Source organism: Nerophis ophidion, linkage group LG03 (assembly GCF_033978795.1).
Source record: "Nerophis ophidion isolate RoL-2023_Sa linkage group LG03, RoL_Noph_v1.0, whole genome shotgun sequence".
In the NCBI taxonomy this organism is placed as follows: domain Eukaryota; kingdom Metazoa; phylum Chordata; class Actinopteri; order Syngnathiformes; family Syngnathidae; genus Nerophis; species Nerophis ophidion.
Window position 1 is genome coordinate 40,175,010 of NC_084613.1, and position 22,400 is coordinate 40,197,409.

Genomic DNA, 22,400 nt, shown 5'->3' on the forward strand with positions numbered 1-22,400 from the left:
TGCTTGCCTAACAGAACTGCTCTTGCGACATCCAGTCGACACATTAAGCACAGCATTCATTAAAATAAAGAAAAGGCATTGAAATGAGAAGGTCTGTCCAAACTTTTGGCCTGTACTTGTCACGGCCCGGACGCACTCCAGTGCGCATTCATCGGTGTGCTGCGCCAAATGAACACCACCTCCGTACTTGGAGAGAGTTTTTCTCACCTTCTTTATCAAAGTGCTGACACTCACAACTTTCTTTGGCCCCGTGGTGCCTCGTATTGCAGTTGCACTCAAAAGGAAAAAGTGCGCGGAATTATACGTGGACAAATAGACTTGTTAGCGTTCATTAACATTGTGTCCCAAAACTTTTGTCCACATGCTTTGACCCATCACCTTCTCTCAGAAACTGAGCTGTGTGGCTTTTCAAAAATAAATCTCTTATAAATATCTTATTAGTGTCTTTCAGCTGGATGCCAGGTTACATCAGTGCTGTTTATCCCAGCATGCTCTGGGACATTGGAGTGTGAGCAGCATCAGCACCACCACTCTCTCTCTCTCTCTCTCTCTCTCTCTCTCTCTCTCTCTCTCTCTCTCTCTCTCTCTCTCTCTCTAACTTTCTCTCTCTGTGTCTCTCTTGCCTCTCTGTCTCTCTCCTCTTCTATCTCTTATCCTCCTCCTTTCTCCTCTTCTATCACTCTCTCTCCTCTTCTCTCTCTCTCTTTCTCTGTCAATTCAATTTCAATTTCAATTTAATTTCAATTCAATTATCTCTCTCTCCTTTTCAAGCTCTGTCTCTCTCTCAATTCAATTTCAATTTAATTTCAATTTAGTTCAATTCAATACTCTCTCTCTCTCTCTCTCTCTCCTCTTCTCTCTCTCTCTCTTCTCCCTCTCTCTGTCAATTACATTTCAATTTAATTTCAATTCAATTATCTCTCGCTCTCTTCCATTTAGCTCTGTCTCTCTCTCAATTCAATTTCAATTTAATTTCAATTAAATTCTCTCTCCCTCTCTCTCTCTCTCTCTCTCTCTCTCTCTCTCTCTCTCTCTCTCTCTCTCTCCCTATCTCTCTCTCTCTCTCTCTCTTTTGCTCCTATTCTCCCTCTCTCTCTTTCTATCTTGCTCTCTCTCTCTCTCTGGCAATTCAATTTAAATTTCAATTGAATTTCAATTCAACTATCTCTCTCTCTCTCCTCTTCTAGCTCTGCCTCTCCCTCAAGTCAATTTCAATTTCAATTTCATTTCAATTCAATTCAATTATCTCTCTCTCTCTCTCTCTCTCTCTCCTTCTCTCTCTCACACTCTCAATTTCAATTTAAAGGGGCTTTATTGACATGGGAAACATACGTTTGCATTGCCAAAGCCAGCATTAGAACACAATCAACACAATTAAAATGTATCAAACTTAACACCTATCATAATTAAAACTATGTACAATTAAAATATAGGTCTATTGCAATAAAGAAATCTGCGGACAGAGTCGTGTCACATTGCACCTTAAAAAATGTTAACACTAATTAAAATAAAATAATAATACAATACAATAAAATAAACTACAGAAGTGAGCAATACCTTTCAATATAGATGCATATACCGTATATTACCAAATAGTAGCCCGGGCGTTTATTTCAAAAAATCATTTTTGGAGACAGGCGTTTAAAAGAAGCAGGCGGTTATTCCCACAAGGCTTTTTTAAATTTTTGCACCACCCTGCACCAGGCCATTATTTGGTTACAATGGTTACTGTCCAGTATTTTTTTTTTCGTATAAAAAACTTTAAATGTAAAAGCCATTGTAAACATACAAACAAAAAAACAAGACTGTCAAAAGACAAGAGATCAACAAGGCCTCAATTAAAGCAGCCTACCGGGAAAAATAAAATTATGGTACCAAGTACTCAAGTATAAAACCCACCATCAAAACAGAATAATAATAGTGTCACTTAAATAAAATAAAGGCTACAGTATTCCAAGTTTTAAATAAAGCAGCATACAGGAAAAATAAAATTATGGTACCAAGTACTCTATAAAACCATCAAAACAATAATACTGCAGCAAACGCAACCCCAAATGCAACTCAAACCCACTCATCATCCTCCTCCTCCTCCTCCCTTTCTTCCTCCTCCTCTTCCTCCCCCTCATCTTCCTCACCCCCCCTCATCATCATCCTCCTCTTCAATCACAAGTTCATTCAGGGACTGCTGTTCCTCATCACTCTCCTCCTCTTCCTAAACCACAGCAGCACCCTGCTGTCTATCCCTCAACTGCATCTCTCTGCCTGCCTGACATGGCTGTCCCTCCTTGAGGCAGTAAATGAGCTGGTCCTCACTCCCATCCGCTGCCACCGTCAGCCCACATACCTTGTAAGATACCAGAAAGCAACAATCAGCTATGGCTACTGTTTGCAACACACGCACACACACACATACACACAGCCAGCCAGCCTACCTTGAATGAGTTGATCAGAGTGTCCCGATCCAGAGCATCCCAGGCTCCGAGGACCCAGTCGACCAGGAGGTGGCGGGAAGGGGCTCTCAGGTTCCCTGACTTGGTGTAGGTCTTGTCTCGATCACCAGCCATCCAGTTATCAGAGTAGTCACGGAGCTGCGCTTTGAAAGGGCCATTCCACACAACATCGGGGGCCTCCAGGTACTTTGTGCAACCTCCAGATATAACAGCCATTGTACGGTTGTAGCCCCTTTTGAGCTCTGCCTTCGAGGCCTCGCTGATATGGCATCGGTACGAGTCCCATGCAATTAGCCTCGGTCAGAAGTGAAATTTCCCCACTGCCCTCTGGAGCCAATCCTTTGTCAGGTCTTCATTAAACCAGCCATTCTTGGAGGAAGCTATGATCACCCCGAGGATGCTCTGCATAGCCTTTACATCTTGGACAGCACCTTTAAACACAATGTAAGGCTTCAGCTTTGTCCCATCTGCTTTGGCTGCAAGAGCCACTGCGACGCGTGCCTTCTCGTGGCCGGTGGTTTTGAGGCAGATGGAGAGGGCGCCCCTCTCATTGACCGTAGTAAAACCAACCATGTCAAACCAAACGACTGTTTCATCCATGGCAATGATATTCTTGGGCTGGATTTTCTTGGCCTCTATATGTTTAGTAGAGAAAACGAGGAAGTTGACAACCTTTTCGACCGAAGCGTCCTTCTGTGCAACAGTTGTTCTCCCCCTGAGGGTAAAGTTGTTCCGACACAGGAATCGATTAAGCCAGCCACTCGTTGCACCAAACACCAACCCGGTGTCTCTCGTGTCACTCGCGATGGCATACAACTCCTTGGCCTTAATGCGGATCATTTTGCGGGACACACGGTGGTTTAGTCCACAAACGTGATGTATCCACTGACACAAATTAGCATCGAGCTCGTCGCTCACTTTCTTCCTACATCCGCCAGATAAGCGAGCCCGTTTTCCGTCGATTGCAGACTGAGATAGTAGTTCTCCCTTTTTTTGTTTCCATTTGCGTACACTTTTCGGGTCAATGTTAAACTGCCTGGCAGCTGCCAAACCAGAATTCTGCTGCGCATACTTCACAACCGCTAGCTTGAACTTTAAGTCAAACTTTCTGTTCTTCTTCCTCCTTAAAGTATTCCCGCCCATCAGTTGTGGTGTACCGCTATACATGGGCTAGTATTAGGAAGAGGCGTTTAATTCACAAAATGGGCCGCGACCCCGAAAGGGAATAAGCGGTAGGAAATGGATGGATGGATGGGCTCAGACCCCGGGCGGCTATTAGGACATGGGCGGTTATTTGCCCAAGGGCGTTTACTTGGTAATATACGGTATGTCTACTACCTCTCTCAATTCAATTCAATTCAAAGGGGATTTATTGACATGGGAAAAATATGTTTACATTACCAAAGCGCTCTCTCTCTCTCTCTCTCTCTCTCTCTCTCTCTCTCTCTCTCTCTCTCTCTCTTTCTCTCTCTCTCTCTATGTCTCTCTCTCTCCTCTTCTCTCTCGCTCCTCTTCTCTCCCTCTCTCTGGCAATTCAATTTAAATTCAAATTGAATTTCAATTCAATTATATCTCTCTCTCCTCTTCTAACTCTGTCTCTCTCTCAAGTCAATCTCAATTTCAAATTAATTTCAATTCTCTCTCTCTCTCTCTCTCTCTCTCTCTCTCTCTCTCTCTCTCAATCTCTCTCTCTCTCTCTGTCTCTCTGTCGCTCTCTCTCTGTCTCTCTCTCTCTCTCTCGCTCTCTCAATTTCAACTTCAATTTCAATTTCAATTTAAAGGGGCTTTGTTGACATGGGAAACATACGTTTGCATTGCCAAAGCCCACATTAGAGCACAAAAAACACAATAAAAATGTATCAAACTTAAACACCTATCGAAATTAAAGCTATGTACAATTAAAACATAGCTCAATTGTAATAAAGAAATCCCTGGACAGAGTCGTGTCACATTGCACCTTGAAAAATGTTAACACTAGTTAAAATAAAAACAATAATATAATACGATGAAATAAACTAGAGCATTGTGCAATACCTTTCAATATAGATGCATATATGTATACTATCTCTCTCAATTAAATTAAATTAAATTAAATTAAATTCAAAAGGGCTTTACAGCTCTCTCTCTCTCCCCTCTCTCTCTCTCTCTCTCTTTCTCTCTCTCTCTCTCTCTCTCTCTCTCTCTCTCTCTTTCTCTCTCTCTCTCTCTTTCTCGCTGCTCTCTTCAACTTCCATGGCTCGAGTGGCCCACTTGCACTCCTGCTCGCAGCCGAAGAGGGAACATGTAAGGCATCACAACGATAGGCAAAGAAAAAGGATGAAAAGAGAGGGAGAGCAACTTTAGAGATGTGGCTTTATTTTAGGAACTGGCCGCACATCCCACCTTGTTGTCCTACGCGACCAACAACGGCAGAGGGAATGCTTGCTGTGGCGTAAACTATTCCATCGCCGCCGATTTGGAATCGGAGCCCACGGTGGAGGAAGGTTGCGTCCCGAAGCCTTGACGCCTGTATGAATGCTGCATCCATTAGTCGGAGGAGCAGCCAGCTTGGATCACCGAGAAGAGCGCGAATGGGAATGTTGCTCCAAGATCTGATGCCATTCACTTTAAGTTGCTGGCCTTTTCTCCTCGGTCATTGCCTTCTCTCGCTTCTTTTACTCTCTTGCCAGGTAAGATCGGACACTTTTCTTCTTTTTTTTCCACACATGACAACTACAGTCGTGCATCTACACCACACATCAGTTTGGTCTGACTGTGTAATGACGGCCAGCTTTATGATTGTTGCCCACTAGTGTACACTATAATTAATATGCAGCCACGTTGGGATTACCTTGTGGGGACAAAACATTAACGACACCAAGTGTGATACAGTACACTTATGAATTGTCAACAATAATAAGGAATCCTTCTCCAAACTGAGAAATTTAGTGTCATTCTAAAGTCGTCAGCTTGTGTATTGTGTCTCCAACAGAAATAATTAGGAACACCTTTCCCTATGATATGATAATACATTAATACCCTTCTAAAACTGTCAAAACTGGGCATAAAACTCCTGTATTCCACAACATCAACAACAATAATACACATTGTTGCGTTAAGTCCTCTTCAAGAATGTCAGAACATGGCACTGTTCTGTCTTTCTAAAGTCGGCAGTGCCTGTACTGTGCATGTGCATCTATGCCAAAAAGCTTATTGTTAAATCAATACATTTACAAAAGCAGCACTTTGAGTGCACGTGTACCTAATGGTGTGTCTGTAATGCATGCTTGGGGTGCTGGTGGCACACATTCATGCACATGAATAGAGACAAATTCATGTGCACGGTAGATACACACGAGTTATTTCTGCCAACACGATTGGGTTATCCCAGCACGAAGGTGCAGCAGGCGTATGCTAGTGCTGAGTAGTGTAACCTGTGCCCCTGCACGCTGCTGCCTACAGATGAGCTGTTGCTCATGCACACGCACTGTTAGCAGGGTTCACGTGTAATATGATCTGCTTGAGTTTGCAAATACACCCACTCACACTCCTCGGGGGGCGGCCTGCTGCCCACTCTGTTGGTGGGTGGGTGGCTTCTTACAGGGATGTGCAGCTGGAGATGTGCAACAGTCACAACGTTGGCGCTGTGCGTGAGGACAGCCTCTCAAGTCTTTTTCATGTGCTTCCTCATTCCGCAAAAAGGGAGAACTTCAGAGGTCATGCTCGCAGACCGTGGCAGAGAAAGTTAGCCAACAGTGCCAGCTGGCGTGCCAATGTAGAAGATACCCGCCCCTTCCCCCGCCGCCGCCTCCGCCACCTCCCCCGCGGCTACAGGGCGCTACAGGTAAGAATCCCAGCACCCGCCTCACTCCCAGAATTCCATGTGAAGGGCTTTTGTTCGTGCAAAAATGCGTCATCCGTCCTCTTGAGTTTTGCACGTGTACTCCCATGCATGTGAGGCGAGGCGGCAGGATGTTGACAGCAGAGCTAATTTATGCGTGGCCTGACCTTGGGGAGTACCCAGCTGCCTGTGAGAGCCAAGCCTGCTGGGCCGCCAAGCTCACTGGCTCATCGCAAGGGTTTCCCTCGGAGGACCCCTTGATTAAAACACAGACAACTTCATTAAATGAGCTATAATTCGATTGAGATAAGAGACTAATGAGGCAGCATGCTTGTTTCAGCTTTTTTTTGTTCTGAAGTTTGGAGCTGGCAGCGATAAGTGTGTGTTGTTGCAGCGTCTCTGAAGTCCACTGATGGGCCAACATGTTTTACCTGCCTGCATGCGTGCTGCAAGTGGGTATGATTTGTACCTGGTCTTGAGCCCCTTAATGAACAGTGCTCTGAGATATGGACGACAGGCATTGCTGATGATGCAGTCATTGTGAGCTATTACCGTGACTCTTTAGAATCACTCACCCTCAGCCCTTTTATATACGAGGAGGGACGAGTACTTCATCATCAGCAGGCAGCACTGGAAAGGTTTTCATCAATCTGCCACAATGATTTTATTTGGAACACTGTTTGTTTTTTTCCCCTGACACACTAGTGGGAGTCATGGAACCCCCCTACCCTCCACGTTGTGACTGTCGTCAAGGTCACCGAACAAATGCTGCCAAAATCATCTGACTGTAGGCTCAAGTGATGCTGACAATGACAATGCTCAAATAAGGAAACAACATTTTAAACTGACAACTGATGGTTTGTTTACATCGCAAGTGTGCCTACAAAACACCAACATTAAAGGCCTACTGAAACCCACGCAGTCTGATAGTTTATATATCAATGATGAAATATTAACATTGCAACACATGTCAATACGGCCGGTTTAGTTTAGTAAATTGCAATTTTAAATTTCCCGCGGGGTTTCTTGTTGAAAACGTCGCGGAGTGATGACACGTGCGCGTGACGTCACGGACTGTCAGGACATATTAGCGCAGCACCATTTGCGGCTAAAAGTCGTCTCTTTTCATCGCGCAATTAAACAGTATTCTGGACATCTGTGTTGCTGAATCTTTTGCAATTTGTTCAATTAATAATGGAGAAGTCAAAGTAGAAAGATGGAGATGGGAAGCGTTAGCCTTTAGCCATACAAACACACGGTGATTTCTTGTTTAAAATTCCCGGAGGTGAAGCTTTACTATGGATCAGAGCGGTCAAGCGAACATGGTTCCCGACCACTTGTCAACCAGCAGGTTTCGGTGAGAAAATTGTGATGAAAAGTCGCCTCTTACTGGAGATCAGCTGAGCTTGCGCCGTACATGCAGCTGACGTCCACTTCCCTCAGACTGGCCTCAAGACACCCGTGGACACACCCCTCCGACTATCAGGTACTATTTAATCTCACTAAAACACTAGCAACACAATAGAAGGATAAGGGATTTCCCAGAATTATCCTAGTAAATGTGTCTAAAAACATCTGAAACTGTCCCAATGCAATCGCCTTTTTTTTTTAACTTTATTATTTTTTTCTAGTCCTTCGCTATCAATATCATCATCCACGAATCTTTCATCCTCGCTCAAATTAATGGGGAAATTGTTGTTTTCTCGGTCCGAATAGCTCTTTTTGTTGGAGGCTCCCATTATAAACAATGTGAGGACGTGAGGAACCCTCACCCTTGTGACGTCATCGTCTGCTACTTCCGGTAAAAGCAGGGCTTTTTTATCAGCACCAAAAGTTGCAAACTTTATCGTCAATGTTCTCTACTAAATCCTTTCAGCAAAAATATGGCAATATCGCGAAATGATCAAGTATGACACATAGAATGGACCTGCTATCTTTGATTGATTGATTGATTGATTGATTGATTGATACTTTTATTAGTAGATTGCACAGTACAGTACATATTCCGTACAATTGACCACTAAATGGTAACACCCGAATAAGTTTTTCAACTTGTTTAAGTCGGGGTCCACGTTAATCAATTCATGGTACAAATATATACTATCAGCATAATACAGTCATCACACAAGTTAATCATCATAGTATGTACATTGAATTATTTACATTATTTACAATCCGGGGGGTGGGATGAGGAGCTTTGGTTGATATCAGAACTTCAGTCATCAACAATTGCATCAACAGAGAAATGTGGACATTGAAACAGTGTAGGTCTTACAGTAGGATATGTACAGCCAGCAGAGAACATAGTGAGTTCAGATAGCATAAGAACAAGTATATACATTAGAAGTACATTTGAGTTGTTTATAATGCGGGGAGATGGGATGTGAATGGAGGAGGCTATTAGTAAAGTGTTGAAGTTGCCTGGAGGTGTTGTTTTAGAGCGGTTTTGAAGGAATATAGAGATGCACTTACTTTTATACCTGTTGGGAGTGCATTCCGCATTGATGTGGCATAGAAAGAGAATGAGTTAAGACCTTTGTTAGATTGAAATCTGGGTTTAACGTGGTTTGTGGAGCTCCCCTGGTGTTGTGGTTATGGCGGTCATTTACGTTAAGGAAGTAGTTTGACATGTACTTCGGTATCAAGGAGGTGTAGCGGATTTTATAGACTAGGCTCAGTGCAAGTTGTTTTACTCTGTCCTCCACCCTGAGCCAGCCCACTTTGGAGAAGTGGGTTGGATTGAGGTGTGATCTGGGGTGGAGGTCTAAAAGTAACCGGATTAGCTTATTCTGGGATGTTTGGAGTCTAGATTTGAGGGTTTTGGAGGTGCTGGGGTACCAGGAGGTGCAAGCGTAATCGAAGAAGGGTTGAATGAGAGTTCCCGCTAGAATCCTCAAGGTGCTTTTGTTGACCAGAGAGGAGATTCTGTAGAGGAATCTCGTTCTTTGGTTGACCTTTTTGATCACCTTGGTTGCCATTTTATCACAGGAAAGATTAGCCTCTAGAATGGAACCTAGGTAGGTGATCTCATCCTTCCTGGTGATAACAATGTCACCCACTTTTATAGTGAAGTCACTGACCTTCTTAAGTTTGATATGTCACCCAAATAGGATGGATTCCGTTTTACCTAAGTGTATGGATAGTTTGTTGTCAGCGAGCCAGGTGAAAATATTGAGGAGTTCAGCACTGAGGATTTGTTCCACCTGTGACTTGTCCTTGCCAGATACCAGCAGGGCCGAGTCATCCGCAAACAGGAACAATTCACAGTGGCATGCTGATGGCATGTGATTCACGTATATTAGGAACAGTAAAGGTCCTAGTATACTCCCCTGAGGGACTCCACAGCTTACTGAGAGGGGAGGGGACATGGTGCCGTTCACCTCTACCACCTGTTTCCTCCCCTCCAAGTAAGATTGCATCCAGCTTGATGCATCCAGTTTAAATAAGAAAATCTCATTTCAGTAGGCCTTTAGAAAATGCATCTCCTAAGTCGTCATAAACTGTGCGAAATAGGCCTCTGTTTAAACCTGCGTTGGCCGGTTGATTTTTGATTCAAGGCCTATTTCAAACCTCATCAGCTTAAAATAGGCAAACATTCATTTTACAGGAGGAATCAAGAAGTTATTATTAAAGAGAATCACATGTTAACACTTGCACAAATAAACAAAAAGAGTACAGAGACTTATGTTTCTCACTTCTTTATCAAAATACTACCACCTTCGGCCCCATAGTGGATTAAAGCGTTACCTCAATTTACGAGCACTTTGCGCTCCACGACCAAGCTTATAACTCAGAATAAGTATATCTCTGAAATTGATTGAAATCATTTTCATCGGTGCTTGGCCCTTCCAAAACACCATAATCCTAACATGTAATTTGGTTTTATTTGGTTGAAAGAAGTTGACAAAAGTGATATGTATGTCTGTGCGCCAAAAGTAATTTTCGACCGCTCAGGTTGTTGAGACAGGGGTAGCAGAACAAATTGAACCACGGCATAAGCAGCTTTTCAATATTTTTATGGATAAATGTTCATTGTTTGTGCATGCATGCTGCAGAGGCTGGCTGCAGCATGTGTAATGCTGATTGACTCATTGGGTAGCCTGCTAAAATGTACAGTAGAACATACTTTTAAGGATTTGTTTCTCTGATCTGGTCTTACGCTTCCTCTCTTTCTTTGTGCTGGTGGTTGAATGGCAGGATTGTGTCCATCTCTGAACAACACTCAAACGTAGGTGTCAACTGTCTAATTAAAACTTATTTTTATTTCTTGTGTAGACGAAGCAGAAACAACAACGTGTAACAATATATTAACTCTATTGCTGAATTGGCACAGACTTCTTACAAACATTACTTCAATCTGTGACGCTTGTACAGTGGGTCTGGGTTAGTTTTTGCCTCATCCCTGACTTAAAGCGTAAGTGAAGAATACGTTTAAGAATGTACCAACTTGATAAGACCTGATAAGTCGGAAAGAGAAAGAGACGATACAATATCATCTGCTCACAGCAGCTAGTCCTGGAAGTCCCACTCATTAGTGCTTCAGTCACACGTTTGAACGAGGCTAAACTACAACCTGACCTACTGTAACTCGAGGTATGCTCACAACCTAAAGCATAAACACAAGTTTATGCTTCAGTATAATTAAGTAAGTTGTAAGTTAAGGTACTCATTTTTTTCAGTATCACTGTATTTTGCAGCGTTTGAGTCAACGTATGGAAATTTTTGTCTGGGCATTTGATGACACGGAGTGATATGCTGGCAAATGCATTACGGTACTTTGTTACACACAAAGCCCTATGGCATAGTTGTTGTTTTTTTGAGAGCACAGCTAATGGGGACGTCCAAAAATAAACTGATCTCCATTGTGACTTTTTTTTCACCAAAAAGGCTAAAACACTCAGATAAACAAATAAACATGGTAAGGTTTACTGAGCATTAAAAAGGCAACCAAACTATCTAGAACGGGGGTGCCCAAATTTTGAAAATGTGTAAATGGGTCACTGAACTGCGGGCCATGATCAATTTTAGGCGCAAAGCAGCACCATGAGTAAAGAGTTTAGCCCCATACCACCATATTTAAAGCAGTGTGAATCATGCACTATTTCTATTACCAGTAGAATTGCTGTTATTTTGTCATTATTCCTTTGGACATATTTTCTGATGGTATGTGCTCAGTGTGTACGTATTGACACACGAATAAGCCGCACCTCAGCTTAGCAACGTCAGTGCCGCACGGCAGCACTTGTGGATGAAAAGTTACTACAGGTGTTTTCCAAAGGCAGTAGTACCTTTTAAAATTCAATAGAACCGCTGTACTTTATTAGTAGTGGTGTAATGTACAACCCTCTAGTCCCACCATTACACAACAAACCCCACAGCAGTGGTGAGAACGGCTGAGATCGTTTCAGTTTTTTTTATATTCATCATGCTTCGATTGATGAATAAACGAAGAACTACACGGGGAAGAAGCCGTCATCTACGACTGTTATCTCTTGTGAATTTTTTGAAGGTATGAAACGTTAATGTTTTCACATTCACCAGGGTTAAAGTTTTAGTATTTTATTATTATTATTGAGTATTTTAGCCTAACGTTTGCTAGCATAGCTGGCTGGCTAAAATGAAAAACAAATTTTCCAAAATAACATATTATATATTATATAACTTATGCAGAAGTTGTGCATTTGTCTCTGGCCCTACCTGAGCAAGTCAGCATTTGAAATGCCTCACTCGGAAGGGCTAGATTTATACCTCCTATTCCTCGTTATTCCCACTACCCTTACATTCAAACAGTCATTGGAACATCACTACCTTTACGGTAAAGCGCAAATTGTAGGGATAGGACTAAAGTGTAGGGCGAGAGGGTGTATTGGGCCTGAATGACACATACTGATGTAGTTACGGATGAGGCCACATGCCAAGTGTTTGACTTTTGGATCATTTTGAGTCCCTACATGTGTAATTCTGAATTGTGTTGGTGGTCATTAGTAAGAACTTGCAAGTCATTGTGTGACTCAGCTACGGTACGTGCATGCATGTATGCACAGTATGTGTGGAATCGTAGCGGGCCGTAGACCACCTCTTTCAATCATTCTAAAACAGACAAAGTATGTTATATCTGTCACGCTGGCCAAACACATGGTAAAAACGGTCAAAACGATGCTTTGGTGGTAGTTTGAAAAAGTCTCCTAAAAACACTGAAAACTATCATCTTTTTTAAAACAGAGGACATCCATCCCATCCATCCATTTTCTACCGCTTATTCCCTTTAGGGGGTACGGGGGGGCGCTGGCGCCTATCTCAGCTACAATCGGGCGGAAGGCGGCGTACACCCTGGACAAGTCGCAACCTCATCGCAGGGCCAACACAGATAGACAGACAACATTCACACTCACATTCACACACTAGGGCCAATTTAGTGTTGCCAATCAACCTATCCCCAGGTGAATGTCTTTGGAAGTGGGAGGAAGCCGGAGAACCCAGAGGGAACCCATGCATTTACGGGGAGAACATGCAAACTCCACACAGAAAGATCCCGAGCCTGGGATTAAACCCAGGACTGCAGGACCTTCGTATTGTGAGGCAGACACACTAACCCCTCTGCCACCGTGAAGCCCAACAGAGGACATATTCGTGTGTAAGTCATTGTGAGTAACCATGCACAAGTCCATCGTGAACAAAACAACAATGACCGATAACAACGCTGATGTTGCGTTTGGATGGCATAAGCCAAATTTGTTGGCCTAATTTTCCTGTGACTGGTTATTTTAGTTATGTTGGCCTCTTTACCAAACACATCACGTTTGTTGCATCACACTCTCATCTCACACACACGTCAGACTGAGAAGGAAGAAAGTGACCGCGGTACAGGCCCGGAAGACCTCGTTGCTGACAACATGTCATGAATGGCATGGACTCTTACACAGGTGGAGGGGTGAGACAAACACTGTCAAGTTGTCTGTTACAACTCTCACTCAACTGAGACTTTTTCCCAAATTATGACCACTTCTAATACTAATGTGTTCTTATTTTTCATCTTCTTCCTAAAATGTTTGCGCCTGATCTAACCACAAACATATTTTGTGTATGCTTTAAATTCCAAACCACATTCCTTATCCTTTCTTTCCCTATAGGACAATGGTAATGTATGTTAAACACAGGAAGTGACCAAAATGATAACACTGAGAAGGGGCAAAATTATTTGCTTTTTCCTATGCTTTTGAGACATGAGAAGTATACATGTGCACTACCTCAATTAAAAATGGTTAACTATGTTTTTCTGGAAGTAAAGCAACATGTTCAGTATATCGAAATAGGCTTTTTGAAAACATGTTCGGCTAAGACCTTGGCAAACATGTTGTTTTGTGTTGTTGCCTGCACAAAGTGGTATTTTTGCGTTTTTTTTCTTCCTTATAGCGGCTGGGAGGGTAGGAATGGGCATTTTGTTGTTTGATGACATGTTCTACTGTAAAATCCAGTATCTGTTTTGTGGTGGATTTAATTAGAACACTCGGCTTTCACAGCAGATGTACAATGTATCAAACAATGTGACCAGAATAGCAAACAGATGCTTTGGATGTGGCAAGTATGATCATATAAAGTTGTGTAGCATAGCATATAAACGGAGTATAGCGATCGAGGAGTAGAGTGGCGTCATGTCTGATATCAGTGTAATATAGACATCTCACAAAAGTGCAGTTCCAGACTTTTTTTTCTTCTCCTTGAAATCTAAGTGACAGTGATAAAGTGCACACTCTTTAAACACTTCCCTAAAAGTATACACACACCCTCACCAATGCCCACGTTACCAGCACACACACAATCAAACGCACGGCCCTTCCCACCAACTGATAGAGCTACGGGTTTACCTATCCAGAAAAAGTTGAAATGTTGATGCTAAGACAACAACTAATATATTGAGGTTGTTGCCAGATTACAATATAAATTACTTCTTAGCATACTGGTTTGGCTTAAGCGTATTTGCAATATGAAAAATATCAAAATGAGCCCCAGCAACCTTTGGTTACTCAGCATGCGGCCTTTGGTGAAAAAAGCTTCTACACCCCTGCCTTCAAGTTTTGACGAGCTGTGCTGTGTTGTGAGGAAATACAGTACATCCAGAAAGTATTTACACACACTTTTTTTTGTTTTGTTACAGCCCAAAAAAAAAAAAAAAAGTTTTTGGCCTAAAAGTCTACAGACAAACTGCATAATTACAAGGTGAAAACTTGCTTTTTTTTTTAAACATTCAGCAAATTTCTCAAAAAAAAAAAATCTGCCTTATCACATGTACATAATTATTCATAGCATTTGTTCAATACTTTGTTGATGCACCTTTGGCAGCAATTACAGCCTCAAGTCTTTTTCAAAACGATGCCACAAATTTGGCCCACCTATCTTTCGGCAGTTTTGCCCATACCTCTTTGCAACACCTTTCAATCTCCATCAAGTTGGATGGGTAGCGTTGGTTTTCATCCAGGATGTCTCTGCACATTGTTAGTCTGGTCAGGGAGAAGACCAAGAACCTGATGGGCACTCTGTCAGAGCTACAGCATTCGTCTGTAGAGAGAGGAGAACCTTCAGAAGGAAAACCATCTCTGCAGCAATCCACCAATCAGGCCTGTATGGTAAAAGTGGCCAGACAGAAGCCATTTCTTACAAAAAAAATTTGCCAAAAAGCACCTGTAAGACTCTCAGACCATGAGAAGTAAAATTCTCTGGTCTGATGAGACAAAAATTGCACTCTTTGTCGTGAATGCCAGTCATCATGTTTGGAGGAAACTAGGCACCGCTCATCATCAGGCTAATACTATCCCTAGAGTGAAGCATAGTGGTGGCAGCATAATGCTGTGGGGATGTTTTTCATAGGGCAGGAACTGGGAGATTAGTCAGGATAGAGAGAAAGATTGATACAGCAATGTACAGAGAGATCCTGGATAAAAGCAACCCTTCCCATTCAACATGATGGAGCTTGAGAGATACTTCATAGAGGAATGGACATGTTGCGGTGGTCGTTTCCCCAAGATGCAAAAGGATGTCAGGAAGCAGCGTGCAAGTAAATGCTGATTTAGTCTCAATAGGCAACATACGTGATGCTTAAGCTTATATTTAGCTTAGCGTAGCAAAGAAAACAGTCTTTAGCCTTGAAAGCGAAAATACAAAAACTAGGAAGTAGTGTAAAGTTAAACACCAACTGTCGCATGTAGCGAACAAGACTGTAATGGTGCATCAACAAAGGCTCTGAATATTTATGTACATGTGATCTTTTTTTAATGTTTAATACATTTTCAAAATTAAGTAACAAAAAATTTTTTTTACACATTTTCGTTATGGGGTATCGTGTGTTGAATTTTGAGGACAAAAATGAATGTATTCCATTTTGGAATAAGACTGTAACATAACAAAATGTGGAAAAAGTGAAGCTCTCTCTGGATGCACTGTATGACAAGCAGACTTATTTAGCACATTTTAACTTCTTCACAAGACTGTTTACAAGTAGGTGAGACGTCATGAATGATTCGTGTAACTGGGTTTTACTTTAATCTTCATAACTACATAATTATCTTCCCATTCTTTCATCTCAGGTCTGAAGTTTTGCTCTAAAGGGAAGTCTTTAAAAGGCGATGAATATGTATGCCTGGATAACTTGGAAGAAATCTGGGACAATGACTGGCAGGGAATTTATCTATCTTCCAAAATATATTACCAAAAACTGGAATCAATTGATTGAGTGATACTTTTATTAGTAGATTGCACAGTTCAGTACATATTCCGTACAATTGACCCCTAAATGGTAACACCCGATTAAGTTTTTCAACTTGTTTAAGTCGGGGTCCATGTTAATCAATTCATGGTACAAATATATACTATCAGCATAATACAGTCATCCCACAGTCATCAACCCCATAGGGCAGGGGTAGGGAACCTATGGCTCTAGAGCCAGATGTGGCTCTTTTGATGACTGCATCTGGCTCTCGGATAAATCTGAGCTGACATTGCTTAACACGATAAGTAATGAATAATTCCACTTGTAATCACAGTGTTAAAGATCATGTTCAAAATATAAAACATTCTCATGCATTTTTAATCCATCCGTTTTCTACTGCACCTGTTTAAGAAGTTGCGTTAATGGTAGGAAGTTATTTATTTACTATTGGTAAGTGTGGGGCTTGCCCTCCTGGGGGTTCTTCAGACCCAACATGAGAGCCTGTTTCAGGGTTACAATATTGTTTTATTTTTCAATAAGTCTCTCAGTTGCTTTCCAGCAATTGTCTTTTTGTCTGTCGTCCTCGCTTATGCTTTGGCTCCAGCTCCAACCCCGTCTCTCCTCCTGGCTGCTGCTTATAACCGAGCGGCAGGTGATTAGATAACAAGGCCCAGTTGGGCCATCCACGCACCTGTCGCTGATTTCGAGGCTGTACCACGCAACACCCCGCTTCGCTGCAGGCCCGCAGGCCGCGCCCCCCTCCACAGTTAGCCTCAGAATAACAATGTTATTACAAAAAATATTATATGGCTCTTACAGAAATGCATTTTAAAATATTTGGCTTCTTGGCTCTCTCAGCCAAAAAGGTTCCCGACCCCTGCCATAGGGTGTAACAAAATACAGCAATAACAAACTTTCGGCGAAAACCGCATTATTCTTGCAATTGGTCGTATGGAAACGGTGGTGCCACTGTTGATAGGATGATTGCTGGTCTACACATTTGAATTTGCTGGAGCACACAACATCACATCAGAGTGGCTCGTCCAGCATACATCTAATGTGGAAAGAGCGGGTTTGCGCACCAGTAATTGTTGTGGTCTAAGAGTGCTTCTGTTAGCATTGGATATCATTGAATCATCTCCGGGGCTTTTTCTTGATGTTGTGTTGATGAAATCTTTCTGTTCTTCTCCCCAGTGGCAGAACCTATGGTGCCCTTAGTGAGACCCTGGTGGACGGACATGGACTTTATAGTGCTAGGCACAGTAGGCTGTGCCTCAGCCCTCTTCCTACTCTCAGCTATCATCATCTGCTACAAGGCCATCAAGAGGTTGGTTACCACTTCTTCTTGACCAAACTTGTCATCATGCTTTTGTTAGAATCATGTGGGACCTTTGGTATGGTTGAACTGGTCCAAAAAATCGGAAGGGAATAAAGTGGATTGTCATATTTGTGTTTCTTTGTCTAACCCTGGGGCAGCACGGTGGACAGGGGTTAGTGCATGTGCATCACAATGCGAAGATCCTGAGTCGTCTTGGGTTCAATACCGGGCTCGGGATCTTTCTGTGTGGAGTTTGCATGTTCTCCCCAGTGACTACGTGGGTTCCCTCCGGGTACTCCAGCTTCCTCCCACCTCCAAAAACATGCACCTGGGGATAGGTTGATTGGCAACACTAAATTGGCCCAAGTGTGTGAATGTGAGTGTGAATGTTGTCTGTCTATATGTGTTGGCCCTGTGATGAGGTGGCGACTTGTCCAGGGTGTACCCGGCCTTCCGCCTGAATGCAGCTGAGATAGGCTCCAGCGACCCCCCGCGACCCCAAACGGGACAAGCAGTAGAAAATGGATGGATGAATGGATGTCTAACCCTGATCGGCGGCCAGCACGCAAGGCTGCGCCAGGTACAAAAAACTCACTCCCTGACAACTCCAAAGAGTGTAGTAGGCTTTTAGCCCAGTAGCTAGCACACTTACCTGCCAATCCGGCGACATGGGTTCATGACCCACTCGGAGTGGTGACAGTAAGGAAGGATCGATACACAACTCAGAGCTGTTACATAACCTTAACAATGGGGAAAGTTGTTCTTTCTGAATCCAAACCCAACCTGCAGTTTAATTCCTAGCAACATAAAACTATATCAGGTCTACATTAGTTTTAAATTAAAAACAAAAACCATAACCAGGGAAGTGATTCTCAGTTGTTTTGTGTTACTCCCCCGTTGGAAGAACAACACACTTGAAGACTCCTCCAAGACCATACATAATATTAATTGTCTAAACAATTAGTACAGGTACACCTCTGCATAAAATTGTATCCGTATTAACATTAAAACAAGATCAAAGAAAGAAAAATAAATCAACTTACAACAAACAATAACTTCAACATATGTTTAGTCCGTAACGGAAAATATTTAAAGTGCATTTATTTGCCTGAAATAGAAAAAAAGAATTAGCGAACATTTTTTGACCAACTTAAACACGTTGATACTAATAAAAATTATTAAATAAACTCAATAAATAATATTAAATCTAAGTTGCTCAGCAACATTAACTTAGGAGTATAAAATATAACAATTTTTTTCCTACAATACAAGAATTAATAAAACACTTTGTGCAGATTAAAACAAAACAAAAAAACAAGGAAGTCAGGATTAATGGCTACAATAAACATGTTTTGTAGTGCACAGATTTTGAACCATGCTACTGCATGTTGCTGATAAAGCATGCGGCCCCGGTAACAGATAAACATAAATTAATTTGTTTTGGTGTCTGCTGGAAAGTGTGGGAATATTTCCTCAAATTCTTGTTAAAAACTGGAAAATCTTTCTCATTTTGCAAAGCAAATTTTGTTTTATGACACTATATCTATAATCTGTATCACAGGAGCATTAAAAGCGGAGGAATGTCTAACATCTGGAGACGTTTAGCTTGTACCTTCCTAGCCAGCTAACAAATATGAGGTAAAGTTGTGTGAAAAATAGATTCAACCATCATTTTAGCCAAAGTTGGCCGGCTAAACTTGTTCTAAATCAATTTAAGTACTTTTTATAGCAGCGTCAATCTGCAATGCAATGAAGAAAGGCACAATAACAAACGCAATGGCATACGCACGTACGCACGTAGGCACACACACACACACACACACACACACACACACACACACACACACACACAAACATTAGGCATTAATGCACCAGTATCATAAAATTAAACATACAATCTATTAGACAGGTAAAATGTTAAAAATGTATTAATGATACAATTATTTGCGTTGAGTCTGTTAGAGTGCTAAAAATGCCAAACGTTAATCAATAATCAATAATATATCAATGCGCAACTTTTCAACACATCACAAAATGCTTGTTTCTAATTTGAGCAAGTTAGTTTCGTTTTATTGATATTCAGATGAACCTTTATTGTCATTCTACTAGGGGGTTACAAAAAGATTAGTGGCAAGGTACTCTCACATCGTTTGTTGGTGTTGCTATTTTAACTGTTCTTTAAAAAAAAAAAAAAAAATTTAATATACTTTTATTTTGTACTTTTTCTGTCCTTACTTTTAAATGGACACAAGTTTAATAGTTACATATTAAATGCATATTTACAGTATAAATATATATTTTTGAACAAATAAGTCATCTTTGTTATTAGTAAGCACATGCCAAAAAATATCTCAATGAATTCAAAAGTTGATGGTTGAATTGGAAGCACTGAATATGTGCCCGCTTTTTAATCTGACTTGTCGACTAATCATTAAGATAGTCGATGACTAGTCAAGTGTTAAAATAGTCATTAGTTGCAGCCCAAATTCATTTTATAATTTTATAGCTGCTAGAGGATTTAAATTTTTTTTAAAACAAATTCAACATTTGCGTTTTTGTGTGATTTAGTATTTTCAAACGATGTTTGTTTATTTCACATAAAATATATATTAATAAAACATTTGCTTTATTAAAAAAACTTACTGAAGTAAGCATTTTTTAGAGTCTTTAGCCGGGGTTAGTGCATCATCTCTCCAATGAATGTGCACCTTGAGCTAAAAAGTGATTACAATGTAGATGCACTGCATGACTGTTGCTAAAATGCCCACAAAAGGTGGTACATGTCTCCTGCATGTTTGAAAACAAATCAAAGCAATTCCACAGGTAGGAAGGAGCATGAGAACATGAATGTGCAGTAAATGAGAGTATCTCTGTGGTGATGCTTTTTGTTGTACACACAAAATCCTCAATTAAAGAAGGGGGATGCACCACTTTTTAATTGCAGACACAGTCTTACTAAATCAGACGCCCTCTAGATTGCACATGTTTAGCGTGCAGTGTTTGGATCTTAGTATATCAGGCCCTATGTCTCTAATATATTTTTACTTTAACTATATGTTATACACGTTGACACACACACAGACAGAAGGTTTTCCGCCGTCGTCTGTCATGAAAGAGTTGGCTTCTTTCTCGCCACAATAGCATTGACATTTGTGCGTAACTTTCAGTTTTCAAGCTAAATTTAGATGAAAAACACTTTTAAAACTGATGAATGTTTAGATTTGCATCTCCTCAAAGTATTGGGACCCATATTCTGCATAAGCATGAAGTCAAACAAACTTTTTTGATATTGAACATTCACATAAAACACACATGATGACCTCAACTAGACCTGCTCAGTGTCAGGCTTGGACATGGATGGTGTGTGCTCCTTCGACGCAGCGGTACTACAGGATGAGCCAGCTGTGAATTAAGGTACATGATGTTTTATTTGGAATTCTAAATACAAAAATAAACAAACTAAGGGCGCTCACAAGGAGGTATAAAACTTGGCTACAAAATATAAACAGGAAACAAAAACACTTGCTCGATTGGCATGAATGAACTAAGAACAGAAACAGCACGATGGCATGACTATAAACAACTAAAACAAAACACTTACTGTGACAACAAAAACAGGAGGCAAGAATAGCAAGGTGCGTGGCAGGTGATCGTGGGCATGGAGAATGAGCAACAAGGTCGTAGATAACAATGAAAGTTGATGTTCTCAGACTGATGGACAGAAAGAAATTGACTTAAATAGTGGCTGTGAATAATTAGGAACAGGTGTGGGACTGAGGGCATGGGCGTGACTAGGAGGGCAAGGTGAAAAGCAATGAGTTGTAATGGTAACAAAAACAAACTAGGAAGTGAAAAAACAGAACAAGAGTCCAGAACACAAAACAAAACATGATCAAACATGAAATCAAATTTACAAACGTGACAGAGCCCCCCCATTGAGGACAGCTTCTAGATGTCCCACAATGATCTAGAGTCATGGGAGGGCGGGAGGGGGACATGGCGGTGGATCGCCAAACCACGTGTCCCTGTATCCATCGGGGCAGAGTCAGGTGGTGGCGACGCGTGGAGGACCGAGGTGGGCGACCCGGAAACGGCCACATCCGTGGCCGACACCCTTGGCGTGGCGGACGACCACGTAGTGGAAACCACTTTGGCCGACATCCTTGGCGTGGTGGACGCCCACGTAGCAGCCACATCCGTGGCCAACAAGGAGGCGGGCGCGTCGTCATCGTGGCAGGCGTTGGCGGTCGGCGTGTACTTGGGCTTGGGGGTCGGCGTGGACTTGGGCTTGGGGGGCGGCGTGGACTTGGGCTTGGCGGTCGGCGTGGACTTGGGCTTGGCGGTCGGCGTGGACTTGGGCTTGGCGGTCGGCGTGGACTTGGGCTTGGCGGTCGTCGTGGACTTGGGCTTGGCGGTCGACGTGGACTTGGGCTCGGCGGTCGACGTGGACTTGGGCTTGGCGGTCGACGTGGACTTGGGCTTGGCGGTCGACGTGGACTTGGACTTGGACTTGGCGGTCGACGTGGACTTGGGCTTGGCGGTCGACGTGGACTTGGGCTTGGCGGTCGACGTGGACTTGGGCTTGGCGGTCGACGTGGACTTGGGCTTGGCGGTCGACGTGGACTTGGGCTTGGCGGTCGACGTGGCCTTGACACTGGCGGCGCTTGGCTACGTGGAGCTGACACTGGCGGCGCTTGGCTACGTGGAGCTGCCACTGGCGGCGCTTGGCTACGTGGAGCTGCCACTGGCGGCACTTGCCTTCGTGGAGCTGCCACTGGCGGCACTTGCCTTCGTGGAGCTGCCACTGGCGGCACTTGCCTTCGTGGAGCTGCCACTGGGGGCACTTGGCTTCGTGGAGGTGCCACTGGCGGCACTTGCCTTCGTGGAACTGCCACTGGCGGCACTTGCCGACGTGGAGCTGACACTGGCGGCACTTGGCTTTGACGTGGAGCTGACACTGGCGGCACTTGGCTTCGACGTGGAGCTGACACTGGCACCAGCCGTGGACGAGGACTTTGACGTGGAGCAGGTCATGGCGCTAGCCGTGGACTTGGTCGCGGTGCTAGCCGTGGACTTGGTTGTGGCGCTAGCCGTGGAGCAGGTCGTGGT

The 22,400-nt window shown here is 42.7% G+C and overlaps 1 protein-coding gene across 2 annotated transcripts in view; it reads left to right on the forward strand.

Annotated features, from left to right (window-relative positions):
• Window positions 1-4,683: 4,683 nt before the first annotated feature.
• Window positions 4,684-22,400, forward strand: part of prima1 (proline rich membrane anchor 1) — a 66,921-nt gene continuing 49,204 nt past the window's right edge. For both annotated transcript variants that reach the window (XM_061893715.1, XM_061893716.1), the window contains exons 1-3: window positions 4,684-5,119; window positions 6,132-6,273; window positions 17,168-17,300. In XM_061893715.1, coding sequence (XP_061749699.1) covers window positions 4,961-5,119; window positions 6,132-6,273; window positions 17,168-17,300 — 434 coding nt within the window. In that variant the 5' untranslated portion in view covers window positions 4,684-4,960. The remainder of the gene's footprint in view (window positions 5,120-6,131; window positions 6,274-17,167; window positions 17,301-22,400) is intronic.